The sequence below is a fragment of the Orcinus orca genome, chromosome 2, assembly GCF_937001465.1.
Source record: "Orcinus orca chromosome 2, mOrcOrc1.1, whole genome shotgun sequence".
Taxonomy (NCBI): Eukaryota; Metazoa; Chordata; class Mammalia; order Artiodactyla; family Delphinidae; genus Orcinus; species Orcinus orca.
Genome location: NC_064560.1, coordinates 135,367,584 through 135,381,304, shown reverse-complemented (window position 1 = coordinate 135,381,304; position 13,721 = coordinate 135,367,584). Strand labels below are relative to the sequence as shown.

The 13,721-nt window shown below is 32.5% G+C and overlaps 1 protein-coding gene across 3 annotated transcripts in view; it reads right to left on the bottom strand.

Annotated features, from left to right (window-relative positions):
- Window positions 1–249: 249 nt before the first annotated feature.
- Window positions 250–13,721, bottom strand: part of ARHGAP5 (Rho GTPase activating protein 5) — an 81,369-nt gene continuing 67,897 nt past the window's right edge. For 2 of the 3 annotated variants that reach the window (XM_033409944.2, XM_033409943.2), the window contains exons 4-7: window positions 13,284–13,361; window positions 10,382–10,513; window positions 8,250–8,355; window positions 250–3,178 (exon numbers count right to left, since the gene is read on the bottom strand). In XM_033409944.2, coding sequence (XP_033265835.1) covers window positions 2,851–3,178; window positions 8,250–8,355; window positions 10,382–10,513; window positions 13,284–13,361 — 644 coding nt within the window. In that variant the 3' untranslated portion in view covers window positions 250–2,850. Of the gene's footprint in view, window positions 3,179–8,249; window positions 8,356–10,381; window positions 10,514–13,283; window positions 13,362–13,721 lie in introns of those variants that run through there. The other variant, XR_007475937.1, reaches the window with a different exon arrangement.

The following is a 13,721-nucleotide window of genomic DNA, read 5'->3' as shown; positions in this document are numbered from 1 at the left end:
AAATGTTGGAAAAAATAAGCACTACTAACAAATACCATTTCAAATGAAAATATGTTGTGCCTGGAATTTTGTTCTAAAATTAATTGTATATCCTAATAAGTGTTTGTTGAATAGAATTTGACTTCCCATAAATCTACTGAAAATTTGAGAATTCCACTACGCTTCTTTATACTGCTAATCTAGATACTGTTAAGTACAATACTGTAATAATTACAAGCACTGAAGCTTAAATGAAACGATGGCAACATGTGTGTAGATGGAATTTTATTTAAAACTGTAAAATATAATGCCTTAATGTTTACGCATAATTACGAGACTACCTAATATTCTTTTCATCCTTTAAGAAGTTTCATATATGATAGTTCCCTAAACAGTGAAACCTTCCAGTAACTTACCAGAAAAAAGTTTAATCATATTATTGTTTTTAGCATTATTTTTCTAATATTTAAAAACATATCTAAACCCTTGGCAAAAACAAACGCAATCAATTCAGTGTAACAGACTGAGCTTTAAACCGTATTTTAATTTTCAATTAACTGTAACCTATCTGTTAAGTGAACCAAAAGTAGAATTTTAAATGACCCACTATGAAGCTTTTCAAATCAATTATAGAATGCATAGAAAAGTGGAGATAAATTTTTGGGAAGGTGTAAGGTAGTAAATGTGGAAAATGGTAAATGCTAGTTTCAATAACAAAAGTTGTACTAAATGCACATGAAAGTTAAATTAACACAGTATAAAAGAGAATAGCTTAAATAAACTGGGATTCACATATTACAATAGCAAAGTTATGACCAAATGAACTGAAGACATGAACAGTTCTGAAAATTCTCTTTTCAGCCTACTTCCAAAAGAAATAGTCAGGCTTTTTTCCTGTACATAGTTTTGAGCTTTGTCTATACCATATATAGTAGAAAAATAAATTCTTTAGCAACCTAGAAACAGTTTATAAAACTCTTAAAGTTTAATTTTCTTTGCCAGACATGCCGATGTTAAACTGACAGCTATAAATTAAAGCTATATAGACAATAGGTATAAGTAATATAGAACAAGTTAAGAATACTACATTTACCAGATTTTTCTTTTTAAAAATTACTGTACTTTCTTAATTCCTGTGTGCTTTGCAATAGGAATAATAGGGACTTTGTTTTCTTAGAAAAGATAATAACATGTAAGAGTATAACACAAATAAGATAATTTATAATATACATGTACTTCAACAGCAGCCTGGTTCATGTCAACATCTTGATTCTGAAGTTAAAATTAGAAGTACAATACCTAGGACATAACAGTTGGGAAAGACAATATTTATTTTAGGAAAAAATGGAGTAAATCAAACTCTTAGGAGCCTCAAATCTCAAAATCATCTATTTACTACAGTACACATAAGACAACCTTAAAATTGCAGTATGAAGATTACAATGTGGACCAAAGAATTTTTTCTTTACTACACAAAATATAACCTAGCAACAAAAAAACCACTTTTTCCCTTTCTGGGAAAAAAACCGGCATGGTTTGATAATGAACAAATTTTGAATAAAGCCTAACAAAATTTACCTATGCCACTTATTCTGAAAATTTTATCCATAATTTCGTGTTCTGGTTGTAACTTCACTAAAGAAATGTTTAACCTCCAAAGCAGCAGTCATTTACAGCAAATCTGGTACCAACATCAAAGGAAAAAATTGGTTTAAAAAATGGTGCAAAAGCCACTTTGGATTTTAGTACAACATATCACAGAAAAGAATATGAATACAAGTATGCAACTTTATATATACATACTCCAAAGAGGCTGTCAGTACCCAAAGTATTTTTATTGCTATATTAGCAATGGATTTTTGGATATGTTTTTAAGGGCCACATAAAAATAGATTCAAGGGACAGATTTAAATTGAAGTCCTAGATTAAAATGTTTGGTTTAAAGAATTTTCTACAACAAATTTCATGTTTATGTATGAAAAGTTATATAACCTTATATGAAAATGTCATGAAGTATTTTCTACACTATACTAAATGTATTTCCCAAGAGGGAAAAAATTAAAATATCTAAAATATATTAGATTAAGATTACAAGACCATAATAGATCTTTTGAACATGCATCTGTTTACAGAATTAACAGTATACAAGATGTTTGTTTCATCATGGACTATAAAGAAATGAGTTGGTGACAACTATCCTTTGCACAACATTATCAACTCACTTTAGCCACAAGCATGTCCTTGGTATGTGTGTACAAGAAATATATCCATTTACCCCCATCAGATCATCCACAGGTTTACTTAGAAGATGAAGGTGCAGAAATATGTTAAGTGTACTTTTCTTTCTTTCAAACTACATCCCAAGCATGGCATAAGTAGCCTGAAATTATAAAATACTTAACTGGGCTTTTAGTTATCTATACAGACTGATAAAAGTAAATTAAGTTGCTCAAATTAGCACATCAAATAACAAAACCAGCCATAAAGCAGGCTGGAAAGCATTAAATGTTTCATATACGTGAGTTTTTAAATCATTTAATTTCTATAGAAAAATTTTATTCACAATATAATGTGACAGAAAATGCCACAGGAATGATATACTGATTGCAATAAGGTTGCATGCAACAGCAGCTTTGTATTTTATAGCTATTTTTGTTTATAAAAATTAAACCTCTCCAGTCATGCTTACCACATGGTCTTAGATTTGTAATGTAAATGAATAAGGAATACCATATAGTTCAAAGAGAAAATGTTTCATTATTTTGAATGTGAATTATCTGTAAGAAACATGAAGTATACTACTGAACCCTGAAACATGCATGCCTAGATTTGCTTTTGTCCAATTTCAGGCTGTCTGCAATCACTTCCTACTTATATAATACCAAGAGGATCCGTCTGTAACTGTGGTTGTATCAGCTGAGGTTGCAATGGTGGTGGTAACTGAAGCGGTACCATTGGTTCCACCAACTGTCCTGGGTTTGAAGGTGGTGGAGGAGCCACAGTGTTCGCAGTTTCCACAATTTCTCCATTGTAAAAGAAAAACTGACACTGTTGAATGAATGTTTCAACAACAGATTGATGGATCTTGGTGGTAGACAGAAACTCTCGATTTTCAAAATCAGGTCTCATCAAAGTTGGCCAAAAACAGATGGATAAGTTGTCTGCTGTCATTAGGTTGACTTTATTATGCTGACTGACCCTGAAATTATGATAGGAAAAAAAAAATTAGAAACCAGTCAAAACTCATTGCAATTAAAGAATCTGAGAGCTGGATATTATTTCAGATGATTTGGTTTTACCTTTTTTAAAAATCTTAACTTCAAATTTAAAACATTTTCCTGCTTGTGCATTCCATGTTCAACTACATTCTAATAACAGAAAAAAGCAGTAAAATCCATTCCTTATGAGAACCAAAGATGGTTTTTACTTTGGAAAAACTATCATATCCTCCAACCGGGAGACTTTTCAACTTTCAAAAAACTCAAGTTTCTAGTATTCCAAAAAACAATCTTTTTAATCATTAACTACCTTGTACATCGTTACAAATTTAATTTCAATGACAACAGTTCACAGAGGAAATTCTACCTTAAAATTCTTTTGATCTGACAATAAATAATTTACAAACGACCATATGTTAACTATTTTGCATCCAGTCTTTTCAATATGTGAGCAAGCACTGCTACCATTGTCTGTAATAAGCAAGAAACATAAGAAGCAAATCTTGAATTTTAACTCAAAATTATTAAATTGGGAGGAAAGTTTAGGTATTTTATCCAATCCTCTCATTCACACATGAAGAAACAGCCCAATATGCAAGGTAGCAGGAAAATTTTTTATTTGAATTTGTATATCAAAAAATTAAAAATCTAAACCAAAGGACCCACACCCCCAAACACAGGAGTTGCTCATCTGAGGTAAAATAAGTGCTCTAAAAACATGTGTTCTGTGGTAAAAGTTATTACTATTTGTTAAGAAACTAAATTAGAATATTCAGAATAAAGTCAACCTCTGTTAAAATATAGTGTATAGAGGGGCCCAGTCAGGTGTGTCTATGTGGTAGTCAAGTATAGGTTCTGAAAATACCCATAGATTTGAAAGACATGAATATGGGCATCAAATCTAATTGTTGAGTCAAAAAGTACAAAGGAAAGGTAGCAAATCAGTTAGATGAGGGTGGTCAGGGTCCTTGAAGAGGTAAGGTTTGAGTTGAGCCAAGGGTGATGGGTGTTAGTAAAACAGTAGGAAGAAAGAGTAATTTAGTCAAAACAGTGGTTCTCAGATACTACAAAGCTATAGTAATCAAAACAGCGTGGTACTGGCACAAAATCAGACATATGGATCACTGGAACACAAGAGAGAGCCCAGAAACAAACCCACACACCTATGGTCAATTAATCTTTGACAAAGGAGGCAAGAATATACAATGGAGAAAAGACAGTCTCTTCAGCAAATGATGTTGGAAAAGTTGGACAGCAGTATGTAAATCAATGAAGTTAGAACACTCTCTCACATCGTATACAAAAATAAATTCGAAATGGCTTAAAAATTTAAATATAAGACATGACACCATAAAACCCCTAACAAACATAGGGAAAACATTCTCTGACATAAATCGTAGCAATGTGTTCTCAGGTCAGTCTCCTAAGGCAACAGAAATAAAAGCAAAAATAAACAACTGGGACCAAATCAAACTTATAAGCTTTTGCATAGCAAAGGAAACCATAAACAAAATGAAAAGACAACCTACGGAGAGAAAATATTTGCAAAGGATGTGACTGACAAGGGGTTAATTTCCGAATACACAAACAGCTCAGTATCAAAAAACAAACAACCTAATCAAAAAATGGGCAGAAGACCTACATAGACATTTCTCCAAAGAAGACATACAGATGGCCAAGAAGCACATGAAAAGATATTCAACATCACTAATTATTAGAGAAATGCAAATCAAAACTATAACGAGATACCATCACAGACTGCTCAGAACGGCCACCATCAAAAAGTCTACAAATAATAAATGCTGTAGAGGCTGTGGAGAAAAGGGAACCCTCCTACACTGTTGTTGGGAATGTAAATTGGTGCAGCCACTATGGAGAACAGTATGGTGGTTTCTTAAAAAACTAGAGTTGCCATATGATCCAGCAATCCCACTCCTGGGCATATATCCAGAAAAGATGAAAGCTCTAATTTGAAATGATATATGCACCCCAATGTTCACAGCAGCACTACTTACAATAGCTAAGACATGGAAGATATGGTGTGTATGTATGTATATATATAGAGAGAGATAGATAGATAGATAGATAGATAGATATACACACACACACAATGGTATATTGCTCAGCCACAAAAAAGAATGAAATAATGCCATTTGCAGCTACATGGATGGACCTAGAGATTATCATGTTAAGCAAAGTAAGGCAGAAAGAGAAAGATAAATACCATATGATATCACTTATATGTGGAATCTAAAAAAAAAAATGATACAAATTAACTTATTTACAAAACAGAAACAGATTCTCACAGACACAAAAAACAAACCTATGGTTACCAAAAGTGAAAGGGTGTGTGGGGGATAAATGAGGAGTTTGGGATTAACAGATAAACACTACTATATATAAAATAGATAAACAATACTGTATAGCACAGGAACTATATTCAATAGCTTTTAATAACCTATAATGGAAAAGAATCTAAAAAAAGAATATATATAACTGAATCACTTTGCTGTACACCTGAAAACTAACATGACATTGTAAATCAACCATACTTCGATAAAAAAGCAAACAAACAGATTCTCAGTGTGTATCAGAACTTCCTGGAGGGCCTGTTAAAACAGATTGATAAGTATGTCTGGGGTGGGGCCTGATAATTTGCATTCCTAACAAGTTCCCAGGTGATGCTGATGCTGCTGCTTTGAGGACTGAATTTTGAGAAAGACTGAGGCAGTCATGTTAAGATGTGATAAGGGACCAGGCACAAATTGATACTTTCGGTTAAGTCCTATTAGTTTAATACAGTGGCACTTGGTGTTGCACGGTGGAAAAGGAAAGGAGATTTAACAGAGTAAGTTAGAACTAGGCCACTTAATGATAAACAATTTAGATTTTTTTCCTTTAGGATGTAAGTGATCTTTACACAAAGAACTTTTAGAAAGATCATTCTGGCATCAGGATCAAGGGAGAATCAAGAAGAAAAATAGGCAGAGAGAGAGCTCAATGACAAACTAGAGTTTCCTAAATGAGAAATGATAAAATTTAAACTAAAGCAGTGGCAGAGGAATGAAAAGGAAAACTAATCAGGAGAAAAAACTAATTTGACACAATAACTCACTGAATATGGAAGGTGAGAGAAAATACATCCAAAGAACAGCTCCATGGATTAATTTTTGCAATCTGTCAATCACCCAATATATATTTATCATTTATTTCCTATACTGGAATGTAAAGTTCCATGAAATGTGATTATTTTATTTACTGCTATGTCTGTATAGGGTTTACAAGAGTACCTGTCACAAAGAGTACATCCATTATAATCAATAGTTGAGTGTTTGTTCTAAAATTTAAGTCTGATGATACTATTTCTCTGTTCTACTCTCTAGTGGCTCCCCATACCATTCAGAGTAACAATCATGCAATGCTTTTTTCATTGACAAAGTCTTGCTCCCCACCCCACCCCCCATAAATGTCAGCTGAACTCAACAGTGCACTTAGTGATAGACATGAAAGCAACCTCCTTGTCAGTAAAATATTTTGAGGACTAAAACTAATCAATAGGCTAAACTCTGGGTAGTACTGCCCTATCCTTCACTCTGCTCAAACCACACAGGCCTTTTTGCTGTTCCTCAACATGCCAAATATGCCTGTCATTAACTGTTGTATCACTGGAGTCAAACACAGTTAAGTGTCTTAATATAACATTGATGGTGGGCTAGCACTGTGATTCTTTGCATATGCTCTTCCCTTTGTCTCTTTTCCCTATTGTTTTTAATAAAGTCCAATTCTTGTTTCAGCACTTTAATCAGGCAATACAATAATATGTTCATATACCATCCCTACATTCCATATTGGGTAAGGTCTCCTGTAGTGCCCTGTACACATCTGTTAAATCATGAACCACGTTGCATGGTAATTTTCAAAAGAGGAAATTCCACTAATTATACTGCAATACTATGTATGTTGGTATTTTCTCACAGACGGAGACCCCAGAGAAGAGTTACTAGAAGTGCTAATATAATTTTATGCTACATTGATAACAACAAAAAAACTTTAAACACTGCTTAATACTCTCTTTTAAGAGGTATAAACTGAAATGTATTTGTTTTGGACACTGACATTATTAGTTAAAAAAAACCAAACCTCAGTTCGTTAAAATGTTAGTAGAAAATACTGTGAAGAGTAGACTTTTGAAAAATGTAGTACAAATACTAATAATTCTATTCAGTCTCAATAACAACTTTGTGAGCTATTATTCTTCTCATTCTTAGAGTTGAGAAAAATCAAGACTTAGGCAGGGTGAAGTATTTGTCCAAAGCCACAGAACTAAAAATGTTTCAAAGCCAAGACTATTTAATTCCACAGTCTTGAGCTTTACGCTATTATACAATATTAATATTGCCTTTCATTTAAGAAATGGTGTTGGGAAGAGTATCTTTATAGAAAAAAGTATAAACTTGAAGCTTAACATATTTAAGGCTTTTGATATAGGATTAATGTCCTGCATTTCAGTCACAGTCAAGGTGGATAGTAATATGAATTCAAGTTTCTAATAAAATTTCACTATGAAGAATATCCAAACAAAACAAGCAAGATACACAAAAGAGACACAGTACAAAAGAAGAGGCAATTAAACCACTTAATAAAACTTGGATTCTAGTTATAAGATGTGTCACTTCAGCATATGATTTCTCTCTTTAAACCTCAACCTTTCCAACTTCAAATAGGTTGATCTGGTTAATTATCTAAGTGTCATTTCATAACTAAAATTCTAAGATTCTATAGAAGAGAATTGTTAAAGAACAGCAGTGACAAAAAAAAAGTACTCACCACACTTATTATTTATATAATCATGTTAGATACTAAAAGGGTCATATACCTTTCTTTAAACAAGTTGATGAAAAATCTATTTTAAAAATACAGAAAAACTAATTTAGAGAACCAAAATTGAACTGCATGTTTAAATTAGTCTCTCTCTATGATCACCCAATTTATAAAGTTACGTGTTTGAAATCCGTAGTGCATTTTATTTGCAAAAACGAAAAATAAAAATACCTGTTTAGATGTGTTATTACATATCTGAATACATCATAGTTAACAGGATGAAATTTCTTAACAATTTCTTTCAGTGCATGAAGACGTTCTGTTTTATCCGGGATTTCTGTAAAATTAAAGTAGCGAGGAATTTGTGTGAAACACAAACATTAAAAAATATTGATAAAGCTTCCTGCTATGCTTATTGTATGAGACAATCAAGAATGTATATAAAGCATATCAGGAGAGGGAAACAAAAACAAAGAAAATGTTGTAAAGAGCCTGCTAATAAACAGACTACCATCTATTTACAATAGCCTTTTCACAAGTAAAGCTAATAACTGAAGATCAAAGTAACCTGGGGGTGGCAAAATAGGAAATGGTATATTAGTAATTTCTCTAAGCAACTTATATAACTAGATACTGATTTAGAATTAACTAATTACTTACAAATCTGTTAGGCTCTTAATATTCATGCTACAGATAGTAAGTATTTTAGGCTTTGTGGGTGAAACTACTCAACTCTGCAGTGGTACAAAAGCGGCCACAAACAATATGTAACTAGAGTGACTGTGATCCAACAGAACTTTAAAAATCTGAATTCATATAATTTTAGTGTTTCATAAAATTTTCTTTTAATATTTTTTCAACCATTTAAAAATGTAAAAAAACATTCTTAGCTTGCAAGCCTTCTGAAAACTGATGGCATGCTAAATTTGGCCCACAGGCCAGTTTGCCAACACCTGATTTAAAGCATTATACTTATTTATAATCCACTTAGCTTATAAAACATTGTTCTTCACAAGTAGCACAAGCAGTACAAGCATTTAGCTCAGTTACTTTCCAAATTTACACAAATTATGAAACAGGATAACTGAAATGTGGCTCTGCTGTAAATGGGAGAGTACAGAGTGCCTTACTGCTCTGCTCTTCCTCATTCAGTTCATTCTTCTAAAATAACAATGGATTCCTCTGGAGGAGGTCAGTCTGCCAACCAACTCATGGTAGTACACTAAGTACTAACAAATTTCTCATTTGCCACATATTACTTCTAAATCAGCCCTCAATATTTCCTAAGTAGGGAAGTTCTGAGGCTACTGTTCATGGCCAAAACGTAAGAAAATCTAAGCTATCAATTGGACTATTTTCCTAGTTTTCGTATGAGAGAATATATAAGGCAACTGCATCTTATGACAATATACTGAAGTGGATTTCAATGAAAGAAAATTAACTGAGAACTTTAACAATAAGTATTATAAGTAGTCTCATGCTACAGAGCTTGAAGACTTGTAATCAAAAGGAAATATTAAAGAGAAATATTTAGAAACTACATTAAATTTAGCCATTGAGAACACAATGTGGATTAAGCACTAGGTTACCTGATACTCAAATAGACCTTTGGTCTCATTTTCCAGATAATAAATGAGTATTTGATTCATAGAAACATCTGGATGAATGATGATGCCAAGTAGGAATCAATACTGAATGAGTACCCATTTTCCTGTCTGTCTTTTTCAAAAACTGAATTAAGACATGAGGCCAAAGTTAATTTCTTTGACTTAAAATATATTTATATACACATGTGTACAGACCATACACAGGTTAATATGTTACTAAAGTACATTACAGATACATTCATTTGAAGACTTAATTTCTTTTTTTCTTTTTTTTTTTTTTTGCAGTAGGTGGGCCTCTCACTGTTGTGGCCTCTCCCGTTGCGGAGCACAGGCTCTGGACGCGCAGGCTCAGCAGCCATGGCTCACGGGCCCAGCCGCTCCGCAGCATGTGGGATCTTCCCGGACCGGGGCACGAACCCGTGTCCCCTGCATCGGCAGGCGGACTCTCAACCACTGCGCCAGCAGGGAAGCCCAAGACTTAATTTCTTTTTCTTACAATGCCTTTGAGTTTGAATTAAAAACACAAATCTCAAACTTCTAGTATAATGATCTAACTTCTAAGAGCACCTAGTCATCTGGGAGCCTAGATAAAACTATTTATTTAAAGGGAAAGAGCTTTAATAAACAGTTCTAGAAGCTGAATTTTTATTAGCTACATATTCTAGTGCATGACTGATTTTAACACAAAGCAATCAATGTACAAACCCCACTATCATCATCCCTCTCAAAAAAAAAAAAAAGGAGGCTTTTACTTACTTGCTGCTTCCAATAGCTCTGGATGAAGAGAATATGGAATTAAAGGATCTGGTAGATCTGCAAAGAAAGCTTTAAGAGCTCCAGCTACAGCATTTACTGTTACTTCCATTGATACTAGACTGATATTATGATCTATAAGACAAAAATAAAAATTAAAAACTATAATAAATTTAAATTTATTACAGGAGAAGTAAGTTAAAGGGATACTTGTAGATCCAAAGACATTTAAGTCTTCTCATGGACCACCTTTCTTCACAGGCTGATTCATCCCTCCCCCATTGTTTTAATATAATTTTGCCTGACAAACTATAGATAAGGAAAGAGAAAACCAAGTAAGAAGCATTTTCTGTGACAATAAAAAAATGCTATTAGGCTTGTCAGTATATGAGACATCTCTCTTCTTTTGAAACATTCTGTTCACATAAGCTATTTAAAAAGAGGCCATAAGGAAGCAGAAAGACAAAAGATAGGAATCATGCATATAAATTCAAGTTTTGATGGATGATGGATGTTCACTAAACTTACTGTGGTAATCATTTCATGATATATATAAGTCAAATCATTATGTTGTACACCTTATACAGTACTGTATGTCAATTATTATCTCAATAAAACTGGAAGAAAAAACAAAATCACTATACCTCATGGAGTATGCTTAACTGGACATAAAAGGGGTAAAAGGCGAACACTATTTTATTGTTTCAATATACATTATTATTCTCACATCGCAGGACCACTTTTGTGTGTTTTTTCTACAATATTATACTGCAAGCCAATATAAATTGTAATCTACAGTGTAAATCTACTAGTTCCCTGGTGGAGAAATTATACTTAAAAAATTTTAATATAAAACACTTTAAACACTTATCAGTGAAGTTCTGACTTAAAAAATAAGAATGTAACATATTAAAGGTATATCATAAGGTTAATTTGCTATTAAAAAAGTAACATTTTCCTTATTATAAATACAATGAATATTTATAATAAAAAATTACTCCCATAACCAAGAGATAATCACTGTTTATACTTTAGCATGTTTCCTTTCAGCCCTTTTCTGCTCATTAAAAAAAAATATATATATATATAGATAGATTTTATATTGGATTTAATTTTTAAGGCATTATCCAAGGTTAATAAAATTTCACAAGCAACTTTTAAAAACTTTTTGAGGGGGCAGGTAACATTTCATTGTAATTTCAAACTTGCAGAAAATTTGCAAGAATAATAAAAATACAAAGAACTCACATATATCCTTAACCAAGAATCACCAATCCTTACATTCTGCCCTACATAAACAATTCTAATGGCTACAAAACATTCTCCCAGATATAAAAATTTACATAATATTCTATTACTGAACATTCAGATTTATTTCATTTAAAAATATTATAAAGATGTTATGATAACAACTTTTATGTACTAAAGCTTAGGTCCTTAGGCAGGCTATATTCCTTGTAATAACAGCTACCCAGTGAACATTTAACATGGTGCCTGGCACAGAAAACTCGTTATATGCATTATCTCATTATTCCTCAGTTACTCTTATCACTCCCATTCTAGATATGAAAAAGTTGAGATTTAGAAAGGTTAACCTCCCTAGGCCACAAAGACAGTAAGTGGCAGAACCAGAAAACAAAACCAGAAACTCTAATTCAAAAGGCCCTGGTACTGACGACTACTCTTCCTTCATTACCTGAAGTGAAATTGTACCAATTTGCTAAAGTCTAAACAGTTCTTCTAACAATTTTTTTTAAATGAAATACCATGCAATAATGTATGGTATTTGAAATATCATGCAATAATGAAATACCAGTCTTTCAAAGCAAGGCACACACACAAACACCCCACCCACCAGTCAACTTTACCATTTACCACTCAACATTTTACCATTTCAACACATATAATCTTCATTATTTTATACAGCTATCTAGTATTCTACTTATCAACAGGATTGGTCCCCCTACCTTTAAAACAAAATACAAACAATGCTGCAATAAATATCTTGGTATGCTTACACAAAGACTTTTGTAACGTAAGTATTTACAAATAGAATTTCTCCAACAAAGCTACCTGAAGCACCCATAACCAACAGCATACAACATACCTGCTTGCCTACACTCTACCAACAATCCTTTCCACTCACATAATAAAATAAATACAACCTTTTTGTTTTAATTTTTATTTCTTTATAACTGACAGAGGTTGAGCATATTTTCATATATTTGTTGGTTGCTTTCTTCTGATATGAATTGCTTAATCTAGCAAAGAAATTCCACAGCCACACCAAGTTTACAGTTTGTCCCCTGATTCTGTTTGCTTTATACACTATTTCATACAGAAGTTTTACATTTTTAGGCAGTCTAGTTTATCATCTTGTTCATGCTTTCTAGGTTTCATGTCAAGTTTAGGCCTCTCCCTACTCCAAGATTATAAATATATTCACTCGTTTTTCTCCCTAGAACTTAGTTTTCATTTTTTGCATTTAAACCTTTGATCTCATACAGATTTCCTTTAATATGAGTAGGAAATTCAGCTTTTTGAAACTTCCTAATGGTTAGTTGGCCCAGTATCATGAAGGAAAAAAAAAACCTTTTAAATCACAACTTTAAATAGGTGCAATCTGTGATATACAAAGATGATGATGCATCATAACTCAATTTATTGCTTCTCTAATTCTGGTAATGGATTTATAGCTCTCCCATTTGTTGACTGTGGTATCTGTTCCATTAAATACTTCCAATACTACTTCAAAACTTTCTCCCCTAAACATCCATATTCTTAGGAGGTTTTCATATGAAATTTCAATGAGGGAAATAATAAAACAATGATTTTATTTTATCTTCTATAATTATCTTACCTTGATCAAATATATATATAAATATATCTATAATTATCTTCTTACCTTGATCAAACTGCTTCTGAATATTGTCTTGATCAGTTTTGTTCCCACTAACACGGTACAGTCCTTCAGTACATAATCCTAAAAGAATAAAGAAATAAATAGACTTTTACACATGAATATATAGCTATAACAAAGAATTTACTTAACCTTATGTACATCTTAGTGACTTAGAAAATATGGTGGTAAAATATTTTTAAGAATAAAATATTCTTGAGCATTTCATTTAAAGTAAGTTCTTAATGGACTACCTTAATTTTAAACCATTTAGCCTACCCAGTTCCATGTAAAATAAGATACATTTCTTCCTAGTCCACTAAACACAGCTAAAATTCCTAAGTGCAATATATTAAAAACGTCAAAAGACTCTGAAAGGTGGAGAGAAAGTGAATTTGAATAGCAACCACAGAATTTGAAGAACAACAACACAGTGAGTTCCCT